Raw genomic sequence first — 25010 nt, forward strand, 5'->3', positions numbered from 1 at the left:
CAGCAGATAAGGTTTTTCTAACAGCGCTCATAGGCTGCAACTGAATTGTAGACTAACAGAGGCATGCAGAGCCCCACAGGGCTAAATAAATGCCTTGAATGCAAATCAGATGCAAATCATGTACTAGTCCTAATATTTAATTTGAATGCAAATTGATGCACATGGATGCAGCTTGCCATAAGTATACTTACATGAGTTTTGTACAGCAGGAGACATTGGCAGCGCTTCCAAACAGAGGCTGCACCCGAATTGACTACCTGCAATAGATGTGCAGAGCTCCACAATTGTGGACTAAAATACACAACATGCATTCAAAACAGGTACAGCAAAGGAGGACGTTAGCTTCAGTATAAATAATATGTGCACAAATTATTCCCTACTAGACTTCCCCACGGCGGTGACAGGTCCTCTCGAGGAAGACCTACCGCTAGTCTAACGATAAAAACACGATTTTTTCCTAGTGCTGCTGTGGGGAAGTCTAGTAGGGAATAATTTGTGCACATATTATTTATACTGAAGCTAACGTCCTCTTTTGCTGTACCTGTTTTGAATGCATGTTGTGTATTTTAGTCCACAATTGTGGAGCTCTGCACATCTATTTACGCATTGAACCACTAACGCGTAAAAATGTATGTGTTAATGTTCCTGCACTAGCGGGAATGCGAAAAAATGTACGCAATGCGGCCCGCCGACCTCCGAGGTCGGCAAGCTGCCAGCGGGGGACTGGAGCAGCAGTGAGTGACTACGAGGGCACAGGATGGCTGCATGGGGCTGGTAGAAGCTGCAGGTAAGTGAAACTCATTTTTTTATTTTGCTTGAACCTTCCCTTTAAGGTGGCCATACACTTAACGGACAAACGATCGTCCGGTTCGATAATTACAATCAAATTGGATGAAAAACTATGCTGGCAAGTGCATGTCCTAACAACAATGCAAACAATGTTGTGATAAACATTGGTTGCATTCTCAACTGCACATGCAGTACGCCTACTCCTTGATAAATAACTTCCTCTGTGATTTTAAAACCCGGAAGCAGCGGCTGAACTTGGCGGTGCATTCGACTCTGTTATTTGTTTTATCTCCCTCAAGGCACAGTCCCAGGTGATGGGCCTAACCATCTTTGTCCAAACCTATCCACGTCCAACACATGCAGCGGCTATCAGCAGTGTGGTACTCGATGCGGCTTCCAACATGCTGCACAGTTAGAGTACCTCGCTGCTGCTAGCCGCTACTTGTGGTGTATATGCAAATATTTTTTTGCTGAATAAGGGTAGGACCATCACCTGTGATGTTGGAGACAAAACCACTAACAGGAGACAGCAAAGCCAATTTCAGCTGCTGCTTCTAAGATTTACGAACACCAAGGAAGTTAATTATGAAGGACTAGGCGTGAGGTGAGTGGAAAACAGTGCCGGGCGGACTTTAGCAAGAGCTGCTGCTGCGTTGGTATCCTGGATGCAACACCGCATGTGTGCACACATGCTGCTGTCCCAATTGGGCCATACTGCAAGTGTAGTTGTGTGTTCAGCTAAACATTCACTACACATGTTATTGTGGTGCCCGTGCAGCCAGCATGTAGTTCTAGGCAGACAGTGATTTGTTTTGAACCATTGAAGATGCCATGGCTGGGGCTGGCATGGCTTCTATACATCAGTGATGACGTGATGTCAGGGAATGGATGAATGTGCAGCATTGTGTGCTATAAGACATAACCATCATTCATGGATGACATGTCAGAGATGTGATATAGCAATGTGGGATAGTTTTAACCATCAATCCCAGTGGGTGATACGGACACATCCATCCCTCAATGCTGTTTCCATCTCTGACATGTCATCCATGTAGATATAGTGCTCAATGCTGCTTGCATCCATCTCTGACATCATGACATGTCAAGGTCATCCATCCCTTGGTAACCATGGCTTGCCTCTCATTGATTGTCATGCATTAAATTATTAGTGAGTGCAGTCAGAGAGTGCTGTGGCCAAACACCTGATGATGGAGAGGCATTAGTTTAGGCTGCCAGGCTGGCTGTTAATCATTGAGGTTGATCATCATAGTGGTTGATATATCAGGGATGGACAGCATTGTGGGTCAGAGATCAAGAGGGATGTCAAGTCAGAGATGGATGCAGCTTCGTGGGATAGTTACAGTATATCCAACCTACAATGCTACATCCTTGTCTGTCATCATCTATATCTTCCACAATGCTGTATCCATCTCTGACATGTCATCCATGATGATCTATCTATACCACAATGCCGCACATGTCATCCATCCCATGGTAGCCATGCCACAATTGGGAGAAAATAAATGAGGTACTATAATTGTATAATGCCGACATCTTCCTCAGCACTTCACAGAGTATGTATTTAATGTTTTAACTAACTACCTATGTGGAGCGTTCGATTTAATCGCCACTGTAGTCATATCTCTCTATCTAGAGCCAATTTAGAGGGTAGCCGATTAACTTATCTTCATGATTTTTGGATGTGGACCCAAACCAGGGACCCAGCATCCCAAGTTAAGATTTTTATTTTTATTTATTTTTGTGTGGGTATCTGTCCTGAAGGTAATCAGCACTATAGCCTAAGTAAGCCACTTGTACGTGTGGGAGGTGGTTGTGTTTGTGGGGTGGGTGGGCCTAGAAAAAACACAAACACCTTCAGTCGCCTTCATTATCCCTCGGAGATTATCATTATTTAAAAAAATACCTATTCCATTTATGGAATGATTGATGACTCCGTTCAGCCAAACACCATGGCATGTGGCAAAGCCACTTGGTTGGCATTAGATGCTTCTCTAAAAGAAAAATTACGTATTTTAGGTACATACTCAGATAGTCGACATTGGTGCTATAGATGGTGGGTTCAAAAATGTAAATGATTACATATTTTCTACTTAGGTACAAAGTGCGCTGAAAATACAAGAATTCACAATAATGAACCTGTGTTTGTAAACTAAGTTTGGCTAGTGAACACTAAATCAAACCCTAAATTATTCCTTTATAGTAAATTACAACATCTATTTATATTGTTCAATACCATCCAATATACAGCAGTAAGTAATTCAAATTACGGTTTCCGGTGTTTATATTGCTCTTCATTTCAAAAAATAAGAAAAGCACAAATCAATTTTGTGCACCAAATCTACTTTGGTGTTCGTTGATCATTTGCTCAAGGTCAGGCTTTGGAATTTTAGAAATATTGCTTGGAAGAGAAGTGTTTTTTGATACCCATGTGGTGACGAGAGACCCATCACAAATTTTCAGACAGTCTTCCAGAATGGGCATTAGGAAATCACATTTTTTGGTTTGTACTCCTTGCGTAGTACGTATTTGTTCCTTCCTTTCAGTGCCACCAGACTGTATCTTTTTTCACCTTCTTTGCGACTACCTTTCTGTTCACGTTCTATTACAGCCTGTTGCCTACCTACATTGTGGTTTGTGGATAAGGAAGTTAAAATTGTTCGAGATTCCATACTGTCCATTGAGAAATGAATTCTTTTAGTGCAATATTTCAGGACATTACTGTGAAAAATCTCTAGAGGTCCAGTATGACAAGACCAGGTTAAGTGTGGAAGATCTTTCTGTAACTGGCGGTTTTTGACAATGGATGAGAGTTGACTGTATGCGGCTGTGTTTAGATTAAGCCAGACTCCTTCATCTTTCTCATGGCCATCAAGGTCAAGGTGTGCACATTTTTTGGAAATTCCATCCTCCTCCCACTCGTGCTCATTCAGAACGTGATGAAGTACACTCTCCCAGTTACTCTGCAGTTTTTCTGCATCATTATCACAGTCTTGAATTGACCACCAGAAGTGGTTCGTTATTTTTGAAATCCACGGAATTAGCGATGCACAAGTCCTGTTTTGACTGACAGTATGTATTTATTTTTTTTGCGATATTCTTTGAGTAGTGCCAAACGTCAAATTGATGGTTTATTTTTGGATACTGTTCCCTCATAGCTTTTCTTATTCCAGAGTGTCTGTCCGAAGCAAAGAAAAGCACATCATATCCATCTTCTATCACTCTTGCCATGCATTTTTCAAAGGAATACTTTTCCATAGCCACTGAAGAAGAACATTGAGTACTTTGTACTGCCTCAAAGTCTATTATTTTTCCACCACAAGGTCCATCATCGTGTATATGCAGTACTTTGCACTGTGTCCGGGAGAATCGCACTGCCCATCTCCAGCTATTGTGAGCGATTCTGTACTCAATTCTTCTTGTACTTTTCATTTTTCATGTTCCCATGCATGGCTAATGGCAGGAAAAAGATACAGTCTTTGGTATTTGTTGAAAATTTTTCTTGAAAAAAATTGTAATCCAAAAGTTTGAAAGAAATGTTCTATTTTGTTGAAATTCTGACCTGAACACAATAAAGATTTTTGGTTGAGTTTCTAAAACTTTGAATCGATGACCATCCTCACATTCCCCTCGAGTGATGACCGCAGACCCTTGAAAATGTTTGTTTATTCTAACAATTTTTTGGGAACAAGATATATCTTCCTGGCAGGTTATTTTATAAATCAGTTCTTCAAGACAAGATTCAAAAATTACAATTTTTTTCATTTTCACAAGGTTGCTGTAAAAATCAATAGGGCCACTGGGTGATTCCTGAGGTGCTGGTTCTTCTAATTCTCTAAGTGCACTGATCTCTGATGCATTTAAACTGTAGTTAAATGGATTGAATTCTTCTTGTCAGGAGGTGCTTGAATTGTGGAAGTAGTACTGTCCATTTGTGCACTGATCTCTTGAACTGCTCCTAAGTTTCCTTCGTACGGTTCTTGAATTTGGGTCTGAATATCGGTAGTGCCAATAGATGTGCTGCTTTTTGAACTGTGTGACACAGATGTGCTTTCTGTTATAGTCCCAGATAACAGGCTTGGTTCAGTAGGCAAATATGTTCCTTCTTTTATGCTTTTATCACTTGGTAAAACAATTGGTCTTTTGGTTGTGCTTGCATGTAACATGCTCGCTTCAGATGGCAATTGTGTCTTTTCCTTTATGTTTTTTGAAATTTCTGAAACTATTGGGCTTTCAGTTATCCTGGCAGGTAACTTGCTCAGTTCAGTACATTTGTATCTTCTTTTACAGGTGTAGAATAAAGAAAATGATATGGATGTTCCATATGATGAACAGGTCCAATAATTTCTCCATCGGAATGTGTTTCAGAATCACTACTATATGGATCATGAGTTTGTGTTAAAATTTCTTTGGTTTCCACCAGCTTATTTTTACCATAAGATTGGAAACAGTGTGGACATATATTTGAAGCTTCGCCCAATTCTTCTACAATTTCTGTTTTTTTGTTTTTTCTTTATCAATTCTTTAGCTTGTTGTTTCGGTCCTAAACTCATTACCGTTTCCTCATTTATGATAATATTAGTTGTTGTTGAAGGAAATATAGAGGGAAGGGCATCCTTCTTCAGTGTCTTCCTTTTACATTTAGGATTGTAGCTGTCCTCTGTAAAATGCTGCGAAAACAACCTGTAAACATCAGTTGATTTTTCTTCAAAAATTTTTGATGCTAAAGCATCTGTATCATGAAATATTTGCCCAGTAGCTTCCAACCATTTCTTAATTTTTTCTACAGTTGTTGGAAAACTGTGAAGAATAATTCCCGTTGGAGAGCCTGCTCTTCCAGTAATATTGTAACATTTCTCTATTATGCAGGTCGGCATTTTGATCCAACTTTAAATAAAGGTAAAAACATTGATTATTAGTAACTTTGAAATAATAATAAAATATATATTTTTCTACATCCGGTAATACACCAATCAGCCTAATGCACACCACAACTTCTATACCTTTATTAAAAGTGTAAACAAGTGGAAATCAATAAAAAAAATGAATATACTTTACTGGACTAAGGAAAACTAAGGTTCATGAAAGCATTAAGCCTTCATCCTTATCTTTACTTCCCCATTCAAGACATGACTTCAAGGTTGCATCATTAAACCAATTTGGTCAAATAATGGTCTCTCGGTCAAAGAAGGATTACTCCGTATTGTTTGTAAACTGAGTACTTACAAAGACAGGATGCACCAAACTGCACATGCGCACTATTTCGTGCAATAGCGAATGCTCACTACAGAGCCACCAATCTTTTTGAGGACTCAGCTACAAATAAATTCTGAAGTCATCCAAGGTGGGGTTTGAAACTGTGAAGCCTGCATTTCACGGAGAGGACCCGTAGAGAATGGCACCTCGCTCACCAATATCATGCATCTCGTCTACATGGCAACTACATTGTATGACACCACGTCAGGACACACCAGCGTATTACACACTGGCACGTCCAGACATCACGTCATGTGACGTCCTGTTTACATAGAGACGAGTAACATGATATTGCTGAGCTCGGTGAGTTTAAAAACAACCGTGCACACTATCAAATATGATGAAAGGGAGGGAGTACGGTGGTTGAAATATAAAGAATGGTGGCCAGGATGCATAAAGTTTGCACAGGCCGGGTCTACTGTGTATGACTGCTATGGTCCTCTCAAGATTTTGCAGACACTCAAAAATGAATCAAAGGAGACAGCAGACAGATGCCTCCTTATCAATACAGTAGACCAGGGCTGTGTAGTCATTAATAAAATCCATGGACTCCTACCCCATTCACTGTGAATGGATGGGATCAGCAGTGCAGCGAGTAGCAGCGCAGATGGCATGCGATCATACTCGTTGAGTAGATATGAAGGAGACATAAAACAAGTTCTTGGTTAGAGTACTTGTAGAAGGTACAGACAGGAACAAATGACTTGTATTGGACTATAGGCAATGTGACTGTGGGTACATGAAAGAGTGATGTGCAGGTACTCGGCAGGAGAATGAGGTGATTCTTCCACTATTACACATTATTCATGCACAATCTGAATATGGAACAGGCCCTAGGCAATGTGACTGTGGGTACATGTAAGAGTGATGTGAATAGTCACATCCCAACTTGTGTATAGCCAGACCCTCCAACAACACAGTGTATATCCATCCCCCATCCCTGTATATAATAATAGCCCCCGTGTATATAGTGATATCCCCCTAGTATATAGCCAGACCCTCCACCAAAACAGTATATAACCAGTCCCTCCATGTATTTAGTCATATCGACCCTGTATATATTAAGCCAACAGCATCACTCCACAATATTTATCAGTTTCCGATCTGTATGTAATCATTCAAAATTTTTACCAAATCTATACAATAAATGTTGTGAAAACATAATCCGCATTGTTATTATAAAAATAATACACTGATACGTACTTCCGCAGTGCAGCCTGTGTTGTCTGTGCGCTGTCTGTATATACGGAGAGCCACGCAGAGAGACCTGCCCGCAGCACCGTGCGCTCTTGTGCAGAGAGCAGGGGAGCATGGCATCAGTGGGAGCGTGACTGAGAGGGCGGAGCAAGGGGAGGAGAGGGACGCCCATCTCGGAGGAGTGACTGAGCAGGGAAAAGAAGAGTATGGGCCATTAGTTTAACTTTGCAAAAAAAATGGCTGCAACCCTGGGGTCACGATGCTGCAGCTTTGTGCTCTGTTAGCAGAGTGCAGTAAGGCGGGGGAGAGGCAGAGCTCGGCCAATGAGAGCTGGGGAAGGGGTGTTGTTAATAACAGATGTAGTGTTTTGCAGGAGTGCCTCACACAGGGCCATTTCTTGGGCAGTACAGGCAGGGTAACCACCCTAGGCACAGACTGGCAAGTCGAAAAAGGGGGTGCAGGCAGAAGGACATAACCGCTAGGGAGCTGGTGACGTGCAGTGCAGCCAAATGGAAGGAGAAATAAGATTACCAGCGCAATTGCCTTCCTTGACTCCTCCTGGGCTGCCTGCATCAATGTCCTCTAGCATTACTGCAGGCTGTCAGGAGGAGTCGGCTTTCCCTGCTCTCTTTGCCTGTGTGTTCTCCTGGTCCCTGCTTCCGCCAGGATGAGTGGCTGGTCACAAGTAAGTAGGCAGATCTACTTGTGACCTGTGGCTGTGTGACTGTCCCTAAAGAGTAAGGGTTCACGAGTCTTACTTGGGTGGGGGAAGGGGCCACAATTTTTAGACCCTTGTCTTGGGTGCAATTTAGCCTAGAAACTGCCCTGGCCTCACACTCCATGATTCAACAGCTTGTAGAACCACTATTGGCGGCAATGTTTTCTTTATGATTTTTTTCAGTCTCTCACATTGATGTGGAGGAATTTTGTCAACTCTTAACAACTTCAGTTCATTGACATCTGCCCACATTCAGCTCTCTCAAGGCCCTGTCACAGCATTTCCATTGGGCTTTCTTACAGCTGAATATTTTACATTATATATTGCTACATGACCAGTTTTTACTGTTGCTTTATGAGGATTTGTCAAGGTAACATGCAATAACTCAAACATGTTTCTTTTTTGTTGTTGGATTTTTATTTGCTGGCACAGTATTTCTGCAGAAGATTAGGAAAGTACAGTCACGTCTCCAAAGCATATAAAATGTATGATTTATAATTACTGTATATATTTGATAGGTTTTTTTATATAAGGAGGGGGGGCCGATAGCTGGGGACATCCTAACTGGAGGCACTATAAAGGGATCAGTGGTGTAACTAAGGAGCTTGGGGCCCCAGTGTGAGTTTTACATGGCGCCCCAAGCACTCTATTGATGTGGAGCACCAAAACCTTCCAAGGACAGCCGCAGTGTCCGAGAGGTGCATTTAGAGTGCTAGGTACACACATTACGTTTTTCCTCTCGATAGATGCATTCGATTGATAAATTCCGTCATGTCCGATATTACTCTCGATCCTTTTACCACTCGATTTCTCATAGAATTTAATGGAGAAAAGATACGAAAAATGAGCAGAAGATACTGTAAGAGAATCAAGCGGAAAATCGAGGGGAGTAAAAACAATCGAGCAGAGAATCGAGTGGAAAAACCGTATCATGTGTACCCAGCATTAGGCCGGTTCAGACTGCGGATTCGCGGTAGCGGTGGCCGCACAAAAACAGGCTTTCGGGGATATCCGCGTTAGTATGCGTCAATCCACCTTCAGGCAACGCTGCTTCCAACATTTTTAAACCCCTGTGTGGCCATAGACTTCCATGACTTCCGGTCCGCCAGAGATTGCCAGCAAGTCGCAGCACGACAATAAAGCTATGCACTCGTGTTAGCTAGGGCACATCCGGCGCAGCCTACCACAAAGTGGGTAGTATGAACTACCCCATAGACTTTCATTGCCCTGGGGTATGGCGTGTTAAAAATACCGCACCGCACTGCCCCAGTGTAAAAGGGCCCTAAGGAAACAGTTTGTTAAGGATTACCACAATGCAATGCACATATAGAGCTGTTCATTACCAGCATAACACCAATGAAAAGGTAATAAGATGGATGAAGGAGGGCCCCTAAGGTCCCCTCTGGTCCAGGGGGCCCAGGTGTGGTCACAACCTCTGCATCCAATATTGCTACGCAACTGAAAGGGATACTTTGTATACACTTCAAAACTTTGCATGGTAATTTGGGCACAAGATATTGCCAATATCAGAATCAGTTTTATTTCGCCAAGTACAGCAAGAGCCATAATCGGAATTATTTGTGGTACACATGGCATAGACAGAGTAAAGACATACAACCCATACAATTTGAAATGCAGTAGTCAGATAAACAGATAGTGATGCCGGTAAATGCTAGTAAAAGGCCCCTGTTCCGGAAAAGAACCGAGGGAGGCAGCGACGGGGACCGGCTGACCGACCCGGCAATTAGAAATGCAGGCCAGACCGGGGAAGGTCAGAGTTCAGTGACCGAACGGCTTGGGGGAAGAAGGTGTTCTTCCGCCTGGTGGTTTTGGATGGTATAGTCCTGAAGCGACGGCCCAATGGGAGGAGCTTGAAGTAGTGGCTGCCAGGGTGAGAGGGGTCACGGGAGATCATGGTGGCCCTCTTCCTCAACCTAGCGGAGGGGAGGAGATCAAGAGGTTGAAGAGGAGACCCGATGATTCTCTCTGCATCAGCTGCATCAGTTTATGTTTGTCACTGGCCGTTGCGCCCGCGTACCAAACAATGAGGAGCAGAGGATGGATTCTATGGTGGCCGTATAGAAGCTGGCCAGCAGCTCCCGTGGCATGCCAAATCTCTTCAGTTGGCGCAGGAAGAACAACCTCTGCTGGGATTTCTTTTGAATTTTAGTGGTGTTATGCCCCCATTTCAGGTTATTGGTGAGAGTCGTGCCGAGGAACCGAACCGATGATACCGTAGAGACTTCTGTTCCTCCAATGAGGACAGGGGGGAGGGGAGGAGGGTTCCTCCTGAAGTCTACAACAAGTTCAACAGTCTTTGCTGTGTTGAGAACTAGGTTGTTCTCCCTGCACCAGTTGCATATTCTCTCGACCTCGCTCTGGTATTCATGCTCCCCGTTGCTTCCAATTAGGCCAATAATAGTGGTGTCATCTGCAAATTTGATGACCTTCACAGAGTCAGCGGATGAGATGCAGTTGTTGGTATAAAGGGAGAACAGTAGAGGTGACAGAACACAGCCTTGTGGAGCCCCAGTATTGGTGGTTCGAGTGCTGGAGTAATAGTTGCCAAGCTTCACCTGCTGTGTTCTATTTGTCAGGAAGTCTTTGATCCATGCTCGGAGAGTGAGATCAACTCCGAGCTGTGTCAGATTGGTGATAAGGATGTCAGGGCAGATCGTGTTGAACGCTGAGCTAAAGCCAAGGAACAGGATCCTGGCATAGGAGGCCGGGCTGTCTAAGTGCTCAGTGATGTGTGCCACGCTGACATTGATGGCATCCTCCACGGATCTGTTTGCCCTATATGCAAATTGGAGCGGGTCTAAATGGGCGTCCGTGGACCTCTTCAGGTGGGCAAGGACCAACCGCTCAAGGAGCTTCATGATGTTAGAGGTTAGGGCCACTGGGCGGAAGTTATTGTGCTCGGTACTGCCTGTTTTTTTTGGGGACTGGTACAATTATAGACCTCTTGAAACAGGAGGGGACTGTACCATCAGATACTGACTGCTTATATAAAACAATATAAGAATATCTGTAATTTTACCAATATTTTACTATCACCTACTGTAGAAGTTTTGAATCAGGTTGTTACCATTTATTGGCAAAAAAAATGAAGCAGTGAATGTCAGCTATGACATTATGACTATGATAAATTATAAGCTTGTCAGAAGAGGTGTGTTTGAGGCTGGGAGCACACTCATTAAAATTGCATGCGTTTTGCTACAGTAATGAAAGTCTACGGGCCGCATTGCAAAGCACAGCTCTCTGCAATTTGCAATGTACTATTTTAAAATCACACAGCATGATGGTTCTTCCTGCGTACTTTCGCATACAGTGCTTTCCTATGGAGCCGCAAAAACGAATGCGTCCCCCATACATATGATACTGTAATAGTTCAATGGTTGAAAAAGAAAGGAAAAACACAAAACAAAGAGAAAAACACAGACACGCACATGGCAGAAGACTCATGCTTTTCTGCACAGACAAGTGTGCTCCCAGCCTGAAGGGTGCATTTGAAGGTGGGAGAGAGTTCCAAAGGAGCAGTGGCACTTGAGAGAAATCCTGAATGCAAGGGTGAGAGGAGGAGGTCAGACTAGAAGTCAGGAGGGTTTCATGGGAGGAACAATAATGTTATGACATTTAAACATATTTCCCAGGCCCAGTGTACCAGCTGATGCATACGGTACATACTGTGCTGATTGCCTCTATCAATAGTTAAGCAATGTTTGTTTGAATTCTGTCCTCTGCTGTTCAAACAGCCTTTTATCGGTTCTGTTAAGATCTTTTATCTGCTAAAGTATACAGATTCCAAACCTTTTTCACCTCTGTTCTCCACAGCTAAACTTGGCATATTTGATGGGAAAAAAAAACAAAACATTTCCAAATGGTTTTGTGTGTGGCCCAGAACTGCTGTAGCCGAGATCAGAATACTCCATTGTCCAGCTTGTGGGAGGGGCTAAAAGATCACCTCCCGAATACCTATGTGAAAACCATGGGGTTCAAGTGAACTAAAGGAAGCATGGTCAAGACAGACGTTTCTTTGCCCACTGAAGAAGTGTGCAGGAAAGTTTTTTTTCTTTACATATATATGGCAGGTTTTCACTGCTTTATAAATTGTTCATTTAAAGAGTACCCGGGGTGACGTAACATGATGAGATAGTTAATTGTATCTACCAAGAAAAACATATGAATAACCAGGCAGCTTTTGTTTTTTCAGTTAGTTTCCTGAAAGAGTTAATTTTCAGGCATGCAGGTGACAGCATCTTGTCAGGAATATAGTAATTCTCATTTATAAGCAAATTACAGCCATAAAGGTTTACCTGCAGAATACAACTTGAGGGCAGGGGGGAGATAGAAAAAGTCAATAGTTCATGTATTTTAACTCGGGGTCGGGGACACTTACTAGACTGCTATTGAGCTGAGACAATAAAACATTCAATCTACTTTGTAAATGTTTAAATATAAAATAAAAGCATGGGATGTCTAAAAAAATGTAGGAGTAGAAGGATAAATACATTTGTTTATTTGTTTATTTTCACCTCACGTTCTCTTATTAAGACCTGATTCATTCTGTTGGCTGTAGGTCTGCATTCTGCTTTCACAATAAATCTGTAAGGGATAATTATAAATTAATCAGCTGATTGTAGGGAAAATACGCTTATTTCCACAGACATAATGACATTTTTCTGGAAATCACCTGATTGTCACATTTATAAAAGTGATGATCAGCATAAATTATATAGCCTTGGCTATAAAGGTTTGCCTGTTTCCTGTGATCTCTTCTTCTGCTTATAATCATCAGCAATATGTGACTACATATATATATATATATATATATATATATATATATATATATATATATATATATATATATATATATATATATATATATACATTGTACATACAGTAATTATTCCCCTGTCCCTGTGTCCTCCTGTCCCTGTGTGTCAGGTGCCTGGCATGCATGCGTGGCACATGGCTGGGCTTGGGGGCGTGGTAGCAGCCAGGTGCAGGGTGGCCATGTGTGCCCAGCTCGTGATCGTGTGCCTGTTGAGGCAGGGGGGTTGTGGCCATGTGCGCAAGGTTGTGGTCATGCAACCAGTTGCCTAGCGTCTGTTATTAACCTCCCTTGCGGTATGGACGAGTCTGACTTATCCTTAACCACTTAAGTACCAGCTGTCTTTGCCCCCTTAAAGAGACACTGAAGCGAAAAAAAAAGTATGATATCATGAATTGGTTGTGTAGTACAGGTAATTACTAGAACATTGGTAGCAAAAAAATATTCTTAGATTTTTATTTTCAGTTATACAGCTTTTTTATAACATTCCATCACTCTTTAATATTTGCAGTTTACACATTATTCAGCATTCTAAATGTTTTTATAGAACAGGCAGTGAACTTTTGAACTGTCCTGAACTGTTTTCTGCAAAAGAAAAACACAATACAGTTGAAATAACCTAATCAGAAGTCAGAGCTCTCTGCGACTTTCAAAGTTGTGGAGCTCAATGGCAATTTGCATAGATAACAACTGAGTTTCTTAACTCTTCCTGTACTGGAAACAAATATTAGACTTATGTCTCTGCTCCTAATGCTTTATTTCTTAGCTGTACTACACATACAAATCATTATATCATAATTTTTTTTCACTTCAGTGTCTCTTTAAGGACCAGAGACCACTGGTACCAGAAACAGCTACACATACCCGCCGCTACCGCTGTCAACATCACACACCCGGAGCCTGAGGCAACCCACTCTGCCGTCTCTATGATGGCAGAGCTCTGTGAGCCGGTCATGAGCCACTTTCATTGGCTCCTGACTGTGGGTTCAATGTAAGCCAATGGGAGTTGCTTACAGGGCTCTGCCATCATAGAGACGGCAGGGCGATTGAGCAGCGCCGGGAAAACAGTAACGAGATCAGCGAGAGTGGCGAGAATGCGTGGCGGCGGTGATGTCAAATCTACACCCTGGCAGGTATTAGAGCAGGGGTCAGGAACCTTTTTGTCTGAGAGAGCCATAAACTCCACATATTTTAAAATGTAATTCCGTAAGAGTCATACATTATGTTTCAAACTGGGACAGCAGGGCTCACGTCCCTGTTGCCATGGTGATGTGTACACAGTTGATCCGCCGGGCAGGGGAAGTGTCAGACACGTCTTCAGCTTCTCTTGGGTTTCAGCAACATCAGCAATTTCCCGAGAACTAGGGAGGAGAAATACAGACTAACAGCTTGTACAATTAACTAGCTGACTAGGGGGTTGATTCACTTTGTAGGTAGAGATCCCTGCACTTTGGCCCAATAGGCTGCCTGTCAAGTGACAGGCAGCCTATTAGGCCAATCAAAGTGCGGGGAACTCATCCCATCCCACAAAGTCACTGGACCTGACAGAATCCAGAGTGGGACTATTGGAGCAGCCGTTAGGTTCGTTTTGGGGTGGCTGGAGTAAGCTAGTAGTGCATGCTACAGCAGTAGCGTGCCTACTTGGAAAATGTTACTTGCGCTGCCACACTAAGCTGTGCTGCTTGAGCAGTGCAGCTTACTGATAAACCCCTACTGATTTGTCTGTGAGCCAGATGTAGCCATCAAAAGAGCCACATCTGGCTCCCGAGCCATAGGTTCCCTACCCCTGTATTAGAGCATCAAAACGGTGTAGATTTCAATCACTGCCATCCGGAAGTGGTTAAAATAATAGTTAGAAACAGTGAGGACAAGTCAGGCTCATCCAGTAATTACAATTACTCACCTGAGGCGTCACTGGTGTGCAAAATCCCTCGCCGACACCTCATATTTACATCCTTTTCTCAGTAATCTCCTCTTCTTCCTCCTTCGATGCTTCCTGTCCCTTGGAAATCACGCCCCCCAGCGTGTCCCTCTAATGACACTGCTTGCACCCTCTGGTGTCGGCCATAGGCAACATCATCACATCAGGCGGCTAATTCAAATTTTTTATATTGGATTCAATACAAACATCTGCATTGCATCTAATAAAAAAAAATTAAAGTATGTAAAAAAAAAAAAAAAAAAAAAAAGCTATAGGCAGCACTACTGCCCATAGCAGCATATAATAAAGTTAAAAAAAAATACGTTAATAAAAATTTACTTAAAATTATTATTATTTCTTTTTTTAAAAGCACTTTTTTTTAATATCATACATATGCTTGCAGATAGCTTGCAAGACTGCCCCTTGCTTGCAGTCCACAAAAATGCTTACAATATAAGGAAATGCTTATAATATTGTAGCACTTCTGGTACAAAAATCGCTACGAAAACACACACACACACACACACACACACACACACACACACACACACACACACACACTATATATATATATATATATATATATATATATATATATATATATATATATATATGCCTTTTGTGTGTGTAATCTCCATTTCTCAGTTTTACACTATTTATTGTGCATATCTCCACATTCGTTGGGGGAATCTATTGTCTACTGACATGATTAGCTTAAACCTAGCATTTCACTAGCAGCAGCTGCAAAGCCTAGGAAAATGCGTGTACAATAGTAAGAACACAGCATTTTAAATCCAAGCCATTGTGAAGAATGGGCGCTGTTTTTACAATAGACACACAAGGAAAGCTTATTTTCCTATTGTTGTTTGTTTCTGCTGTCCAGGTTTTGCTATACAACTTTTTGAAAAGTTTTACATATTTGTAATAAGTGCACTTATGTGTACTTTATTCTACAGTAACACAGGAGATGGCAGCACTTCCTAAAATGATATTAATAATATTACTGATAGTTGTTTAAGCTTATATTCAGAGTCATGTTGCTTTAAGACTCCCTCCTCCCTTTGAAAGCAGTGACATCAGCTGCACCTGATGCTGATATAAAGGACAGGAACAAGGATCCGTTACACACCTGCCAGCCTCACACAGCCAGTGCACAGGCAAGGAGAAAACAAAAAACCCTCTGTTATTTTGCCTGCATTGTACTAAGGGCTAACCTGGGCAGGAATCCAGAGAGAACTTTCAGCCAGAGGAGAGAGATCAAGTGAGAGCACCAAGAGGTACAAGAAAATACCAACACAGAGCTCTCCTCTAAGTCAGACCTTTGAGGAAGAAACTGAAAAGGAACTTTGCACTGGAAAGAAGCAGAGACATCTGACTGATCAAAAGAATATTCAAGACCTTCCTGTGGTGAGTTCTCTGTTGTGTACAAGTGAATTAATAAGCGGCAACACCACAGCAGGAGTTTCCTAAGGAGGCGAAAACCATATTCTTAAGAAACTCAAAAGACCAAGCTGATCACATTTTGTTGTGCATCTTGACACATATTGACTGGCATCATGTCTATGGGACTTGAAATATTAGGTGTGGCCCTGTCTGTCATGGGCTGGTTGGGCGCTGTGGTGTCTTGTGCTCTCCCTATGTGGAGGGTGACTGCCTTTATTGGAAACAATATTGTGGTGGCCCAAATTATCTGGGAAGGACTGTGGATGAACTGTGTGGTGCAGAGTACAGGGCAAATGCAGTGTAAAGTCTACGACTCCCTACTGGCTCTTCCTCAGGATCTGCAGGCTGCTCGTGCCCTGATAGTCATCTCCATCGTCATCGCTGTTCTTGGAGTCCTCATCTCCATCATTGGAGCCAAGTGCACCAACTGCGTCCAAGATGAGTCAGCAAAGGCCAAGATTATGATTGTCTCTGGGGTCATCTTCATTCTTTCGGGACTCATGACCCTTATTCCAGTCTCCTGGTCAGCCAACACAATTATTCGTGATTTCTACAACCCTCTAGTTGTGGATGCTCAAAAGAGAGAATTGGGGGCCTCCATGTACATAGGATGGGCAGCCTCTGCTCTACTCATGCTTGGGGGTGCTATGCTCTGCTGTTCCTGCCCACCTAAACAGGAGAAGTACCCTGCATCGAGAGTGGCTTATTCCGCTGCCAGATCCACAAACCCTGGATATGACCGAAAGGACTATGTCTGAAGAAAGGAACAAAGAAAACCTCTTCAATGGACATACCTTGTACCAACTGAGTCACAGGAGCGGGCAGGTGACTCACTACGAAGGGGGGAAGCAAGGAAACATCGCTGGCACAGACTAACTTTTATAAATCCACTTCTAGATGCTGTAATTATTAATAGTTTTTTTATATATACCATATTATATTATACATATACAGCATTGCTCTGAATGTGTGTACGTGAATATACAAGGAACATGAATGGATGCTTTCCATCGTCGTGGCATTGGGTGAATATTCTTGTACTGGGAGGGGCAAGTCCTCTTGGCAAAGATGAGGTGGCTTAAGTAATATAACTCTTTACATTCCAAGCTGCTGGCTGAACTGACTACTAACAGAACAATGCATTGTTGTATGTTACAGCACCATTACCCACCTGGAACCTTATCTGCTCACTGATCCTGTCTACGTAAAAGCACTAGAGCAGGGAAGTACTGGGTTCATGAAGGAAGGAGAAATTGTGTACAGTTTTCTTTTGTATGTTAATATATCTCAGCTATTAAATTGTTCTAAACGTCTGCTATGTGGTTTGCACCCTATTTATAAAACATAGAGTCAGGAAGAATGTACTTTTTCGGTTGATTTACATATGAAAGAGGGTAAGGAGGATTCATGAAAACAGGTGCGCAAGAAAATAATTTTGTTGGCAATGGCAGCGAATTAACATTTAGTCAAGTTGTTGCTGGTGGACAAAACATGAAATGTGATTGGTTGCTGTATATGAAGGTTTCATGAATCTTTGTTCCAGTTTTCATGTCTCTCTGAGCTATTTGATTAAAAAGTGCACACAAAGAACAATGCACAATCCATGGGGTGGTTTTTGAAGGAAGACAGTGAAGCTTTGTTCACTTTAAATGTCCTGTCATACACATGACTAGCCATTTGGAGTGAGTGCTGCTTCAGTTCACTGCACTTCACTTGTAGTAATTACCATCCACAATGTATCAAGTCAAGCAAGGTTTTAACCTAGCATAGGATAGCAGTTTATTCAAATGAGACATTATCAAGACCTGATAAAGGTCCTCTTGGACTGAAATGTTGCTTTTCCTCTGATTGTAATATAAAGCTCACTCAGGCTGCTAACTAGCAAAAGAGTTACAGCATTTGGTGCCAACAGTTCTGCCACCCTTATTTTTCTTAAGTTCCCTGGGGTATTCACAGTGCTATCTCTTACCTCTGGGGGTTATCCTACACCAACTTATCCAAGTGTAATTCTAGAAACAATAACAAGCTTCCCAGGCTACAGGCGCAGAAACTAATAAACAAAAGCTAGTTATGAAAAATGCATGTTGTGGGTCTACAGGCTTTTTAATACCACCCTAACTCTTTAGTTTTCACAATGATCTTGCTTTAAAGGCATGCTAATACAATTACGCATGCTTATTTTTAGAGGTTTAGTATTACTTTGTACTGGGCGTTAATAAATATTAATGAGTAGTCAACCAAAAAGGGCTTGTCCCATTTCCGGTTGTCCTTTGTCTTATCTAATGCACTTCCATTACGTCTTCTTTTATTCGTTTGTTTTTCATTATCCCCTCACTAGTTTTTTTCCCATGCTGTAGCGTGGGATGTGTTCTTTTCAGAGGGTAAATGTCGTACATTAATAGATTTTTTGTTAATAAACAACAGTTGCAGCATTTTTCCTTCAACAAACTGAGCTGGTAAAACATTAATTTATACTCCCTGATAAATGGAAAAAAAAGTTTCCAATTGTTTAGTAAAATTTAACAGCTTTCAACTTTTTTCACTGCCAAAGTGACCTACAACATGCCAGGTGATTGGTAGATACAAAAGGATGTTGAGATTTAAGTGTGCATTAAGTACCTCCAGTAATTGACTGCTAGAGGCTGGAATTTTTAGTTACAGTCTTAGGCTGCAGCAGGTTTGGCAGCCCTGTGTCGCTGATTTGAATGGTGAATATATAAAGGGGTTTTCTATATTTGCATGTTCTTTGTCTGTTTCCTTGTGCAGTGTGGGTGTCTGTGTACAGATCACGTTGATGTGCTGTGGAATGATTTGCCCTTCCTAAACATTTATATAATTTTGTCATCTACCGAATGATCCTAATACAGAAAAACAAAAAATATATTTTTTCACTATAGCAGGTGCAAACTTCAACCTTTTTTTTAGTAAAGTAATACTGACCAAATCTAACTGCTGATTGGATGTTTTGTAGCACGTCACTGTAAGCCCTGTGATTTCCAGACCAGCCAACACCTGGGCCCTTATGCAATTCACTTTTTCACCTGAGTTTTTTTCCTAGGTGAAACTTTCTTACTTGTCAATAAAATGCCTTATAAACCACCAGCAAGCAAACAAATACTACAAATTATATTTTTGTCTACTTTTTGGTTGCTAAAAAGTTATCATAAATTAAAGATGAAAAATGTTCTCCTAGGAGAAAACTCAGGAAAGAAATGCACGGTAATTGCATATGGCCCCTGGTGATTCTCAATAACCTGTCAGGTTACTTTACCCCATATAATACATCCTGGTCCATTTACAATTCACCTTTTCTCTTCTCCTAAGAGATCATTTTTCATATTTTATTTAGACACATTTTCAGCACTTTGCAATTAAAAAAAGTACAAAAAAAGTAGGTTAAAGGGTACTACCCAATATATTTTAAGTATTTTCTTGCTTTTTGATGGTTTAAAAGGCATTTTATGGAAACATTTGAAAATATCACCTGGGAGAAAACACAGGAGAAAAAGTTAATTGCAGTAATCCAGATTACAGGACAATTGTAGTTGTTAGTAAGCAATAATAAAAGTAAACTGCTTGATACTTTAGTGATATGCGTTCTTTGTGCGTCACGGGACTAATTACTGTTTCTGTATTGGTAGAATTAATTCATAGGTGACCTTAGACTTAATTTAATACCACTTGAAACCTGTACAAAGGGGTCACACCCGATCCTAGACTGGCGAGAGTAGTCTGATGCTCTTTATGTTTTTGTCACAACAAGCTTATATACTATATATATATTTATGGGATAATTTACTAAAACTTGTTCCAAAAAAACTGGAGCACACATTATGCATATACTAGAGAAATGTAACAGGTTTTAGTTGAAACAAAGATTCTGATTGGTTGATCTGAGACGCTTTTGCCCCGGTTTTCATAGCACAAACTTTTATACATCTGCCCCATTGTGTACGGTCATGTTGTGACCCTTAAGAGAACAGACTTAGTTGGTATTTCAGCTGCATTTTTAATTCTACAAGGTTGAATTCAGTTAAAGGGAACCCGAGCTGAGAGACATATGGAGGCTGCCATATTCATTTCCTTTTAACCAATGCACATTGCCTGGATGTCCAGCTGCCTCTAAAAAAGTGTGTACACACCTGTGAGAAATGTCACCGGTCAGCAATCAGGAACACACCTGTGAGAAATGTCACCAGTTGGGGATAGGAATCTGATCCCCATGGGTGACATCACTGGACGAGGCTGTACAGAAGCTGTGTAGCTGACAATGTGATTTGTTGCTATACGGGGATAGATTGATGACAAAGCAGTGCGTATGCGAAGCAGTGGGCGGGGGAGCAATGTGTACAATGGAGTTGGCCGTTGCTCCACCAAGTTGATCTGCCATGTGGTTGGGGGCCGCTATACACACATGATTATTGGTTAAGGTGACCATTATTGACTGCCTCAGACAACTGGTATACATGTGAAGCTATCTTAATACTTCTAGCCATAGACCCTGACAAGATGCGCTGCATGCTTGTTTCAGGTAGGTGATTCAAACACTACTGACCAGAAAGATCAGCTGGACTGCCAGGCAACTGGTATTGTTTAGGAGGAAATAAATATGGCAGCCGCCATAAGTCTCTCACCTCAGGATCCTTTTAAGAGAATTGTTTGTCTGCCTTTTCTGCTTTCCATTGTAATGCTCACTGAAAAGTTTGATAATTATCTACTGAAACCAAAGGCCTTCTTACTGCCCTCTATTACAACAGTTTTACACTTTGCCCTGTCGTCTTTGGCAATGAAGGGTTTAACAAACAAGCAGACTATTGCTCAACTCATACCCCGTGTGACATATCACACCTCCATGAGAACGGCATACATATTGATTGACTGGGGAATGTTTTGGTACCAGTAAGAAGAAAATCTTTGCAAACGTTTTCTATAACGCATTGTGTAACTTGCTAAAGGCTAGGATTGCTAACCACAATTTTATATACGTTGTTGTGAAATCACTGTTTGTTGTAACTTAAACTTTCCAATAAAATGTGTTTGTGTATCATGTATTGTATTCAGTTGTTGCTTTTATTTGTATTTCAAATTACAGTCCCTATAGTTGGTATTTTCCTGCATCATTACATATAGTAGTTTACAGAAAACCTGAACTAAGAAGAATTCCTCCATTTTGAAAGTGCTGCTTGCTTGTTACTGGTGTTGATTCTCTGTCTTCAATGCTATCTTCATAAATGACCTAGAATGTTTACACAGATCAGCTGTTCCGCATTTTCCGCATGTTTGTTGTAGGTGTGTGTGACTCAACAATAAAGGCAGCCATACACTGGTCGATTGCAACCCGATCGACCAGCAGATAGATCCCTCTGTGATCGAATCTGATCAAAGAGGGATCTATTTGGCTGCCTACACTGCAAACAGATTTTGAATCGATTTCACTATGCCGCTGCCGCTGCCCCCTGCATACATTACCTGATCCAGCCAGTGCGAGTCCCCCAGTCTCCGCTGTCTCTCCTCCGCTCTGGGCTTCAGCTTCACTTTACTTCCTGTTGGGGGAAGTTTAAATAGTAGAGGGTGCTCTACTTTTTAAACTTCCCCCGACAAGAAGTAAGTGAAGCCAGCCGGAGCCCAGTGCGAAGAAGGGACCGCGGGGACAGTGGGAACACACGCCGGCGGAACAGGTAATGTATTGCCACTAGCGTCGGGCGTCGGAACATTCGAATACCGATATCGACGCACTCCCGCCCCGCCGGCGATCGAGCGAAATTTTCCGCGCAGACAGATCGATGGGATCGATTGATTTCGGACGGAAATCAGTCGATCAGTCAGCGTTTGCGCATCGATTTCACAGCTGATTTGATCACAGTGATCAAATCTGCTGTCTATTGGCAGGAAATCGAGTAAGTGTATAAGTTAACTGACATCAAAAGATCAACATTAAAGGACCACTATTGCGAAAAATGTAGGCAGTTAAAATCTGACACAACTGACAGGTTTTGGTCCAGTCCATCTCCTCATGGGGGATTCTCAGGGTTTTCTTTGTTTTCAACAGCATTTCCTGAACAGTAGTTTAACTGGCAAAATAGTAAGACACCAGCCAGCCTCCCTACTTACTTGCACACTTTTTTGTCAGTTAGACTTTGCAACTGCTGTTCATAAAATACTGCTGAAAACAAAGAAAACCCTGAGAATACCCCATGAAGAGATGGACTGGCCCAAAACCTGTTGGTTCTGTCAGATTTTAACTGCCTAATTTTTTTGTGATAGTGGTCCTTTAAGCCATCAAGGCAGCATTAAAAAAAAAAGAGAAAATAAATATGCAGTCTCCATTTTCCTAAGATGACATTTCAGTTTAGTTAAGAATAAAATTAATTCCCTCTCAATACACCTATAAGGATTATAGTAGGCCTAAAGGACAGCTAGCCTGAAAAATCATAACATTGAAAACCCATACATATAAATGTATGTTTCTCCCAGAGTAAAATGCACTATACTGTATATTACTTTTCTCCTATGTTGTTGTCACTTACAGCTGATAGTAAAAAGCTGACAGATCTGACAGATTTTGGAGTAGTCCATCTCCTGGGGGGGGGGGTATTCTCAGTATTACACTTATTATATTTAAAACCATTCCCTAGACAGAATATTTACAAAGATGCCAGGCAGCCTCCCTAACGTTTTCACACTATTTTGGCAAATGGGTTAAAGGGACACAAGACTTCCTGCTTTATTTAGCCTATTATTATTCTTGTATACTAAACAGAACACGGTTGTCATGACTGCTAAAAAGGTAAATTTTAGAGTTTTGAAGCTGTCCGCAAAGGGAAATGGGAAGATAATTTGTAATAAAATTAAATTACAAAATAGCTGGTGTAGGGCTCGTGTGTTTTAGTAATTTTTAACAAAAGTGAAATTACACTTTAAAAATATTTACAGACCTGCTAGAGTAAATTCTTTTATCATTTCAAAATGGAATTACCAGTGTGCCTGATACCAATTTTGCCTGGAAGGGGAAAGAAATATCTTCCTGACCCCATGAAAGGCAATCTGAAAATTCCCTGCATTAAAACATCTGCATACTATCTTGTATTAATTATAACCATGGACACAATTAGTTACAAGGGAAGCATCCTGTCCATTGTTAAACAACCTCATATGGTAGGGCATTCCATTCACTGTGAAGAACCCTTTCCTGTACTGCTGGTAACACTGTCTTTCCTCTATTAGTAACTCACTGGACCCTATTTTTTGTATGGTTCTTGGTATGAAGACTTAAATCTCTCAGTCATGGATAGGTTATCATGATTAATGGCACCCACATTGGACCGTCGTGGTCAAATGCACCTAAATTCTCTGCACTCTTTAGAAATGGATTGGTAAGCTTTTGTTGCAGATCGATTGGCTGCTTGATATTAAACCTAAGTGATTCTGAAGTGAAAATAAACTTATGAGATAAAGAATTGTATGTGTAGTAGAGCTAAGAAATAGAACACTAGTAACAAAGAAATTATTCTAATATTGTTTACAGTACAGGAAGAGTTAAGAAATTCAGTTGTTATCTATGCAAAAGAGCTTCTCTTAGCTCTCCGACCCAACTTGGGTTGGCTACAGTGCTGGTTTTTCTGGAGCAGGTATACATCAAAGAAACGGTCAGAGACAGATTTAGATAAGATTTTACTGCAGGGAAGTTAAAAGGGTCATTAGCTCTGCTTGTTTTATACTCGAAAATGCAGAGTATAGTTTGTAAATTGCAACTATGACAGAATGATGTAATGTTATAAATAAAGCTATATATCTGAAAATAAAAATATGAGACTATTTTCTTTCCTACTAATGTAGGAATGTTCTAATAATTATCCATACTACACATACAATTCATTATATAATAGGGGGTTTTTTTCGCTTTAGTGTCACTTTAAAGGGGTTCTGTGGGGGTTCCTGAGGAGAAAAACTGCCACTTACCTGGGGCTTCTATCAGCCCCCTGCAGTGGTAATGTCCCTCGCCTTTCTGCTCCCATTTGCCGTTCCCCGCAGCCGGCACCGGGCTATTATTCGTCTGTCACACAGACGAATAATGCGCGTTGCCGTGCCTCCGCTCACGTCATCTGAGGCTTACTGCGCAGGCGCAGTACAACGGAGCCTTGTACTGCGCTTGCGTAGTAAGCTTCCGATGACGCAGGCGGAAGCGAGCGGGTGCGCGGCCACTGTAGCGCAGCCGCAGTTCGATCCCATGCCGCTTAGACCGGGGCCGGCGGCGGAGAACAGCAGATGGGAGGAGGACGGCGTGGGACATTACCGCTGCACGGGGCTGATAGAAGCCCAAGGTAAGGGTCTGTTTTTCTCCTCAGAAACCCCTAACAGAACCCCTTTAAAGGGGCACTATGGTGAAAAATTTTCAAATTTAAAATATGTGCAAACACATACAAATAGGAAGTAAATTTTTTTCAGAGTAAAATGAGCCATAAATTACTTTTCTCCTATGTTGCTGTCACTTACAGTAGGTAGTAGAAATCGGGCAGAAGCGACAGGGTTTGGACTAGTTCATCTCTTCATAGGGGACTCTCAGGTATTTATTTAGTTTCAAAAGCACTTAGTGAATAGCAGTTGCTCTGTCCAACTGCCAAAAAACTGTGTAGCGAGAAGGGAAGCTGGCCAGCTTCATTGCTTAAATACTTTTTAGGGAATATCTTTATAAAGAATAAAAGCCTTGCTGAGAATCCCCTATGAAGAGATGGGCTAGTCCAAAACCTGTCTCTTCTGTCAGATTTCTACTATCTACTGTAAGTGACAGCAACATACGAGAAATGTAATTTATGGCTCATTTTACTCAGGAAAAA

The 25010-nt window shown here is 41.5% G+C and overlaps 1 protein-coding gene across 1 annotated transcript; it reads left to right on the plus strand.

Moving 5' to 3' along the window:
- Positions 1 to 15855: 15855 nt before the first annotated feature.
- Positions 15856 to 21225, plus strand: LOC137546957 (claudin-3-like). Its single transcript, XM_068270039.1, has one exon. The coding sequence runs from the start codon at positions 16290 to 16292 to the stop codon at positions 16932 to 16934; it is 645 nt and encodes a 214-aa protein (XP_068126140.1). The 5' UTR covers positions 15856 to 16289; the 3' UTR covers positions 16935 to 21225.
- Positions 21226 to 25010: the final 3785 nt, after the last annotated feature.

The sequence above is a fragment of the Hyperolius riggenbachi genome, chromosome 2 (assembly GCF_040937935.1).
Source record: "Hyperolius riggenbachi isolate aHypRig1 chromosome 2, aHypRig1.pri, whole genome shotgun sequence".
Lineage (NCBI taxonomy): Eukaryota > Metazoa > Chordata > Amphibia > Anura > Hyperoliidae > Hyperolius > Hyperolius riggenbachi.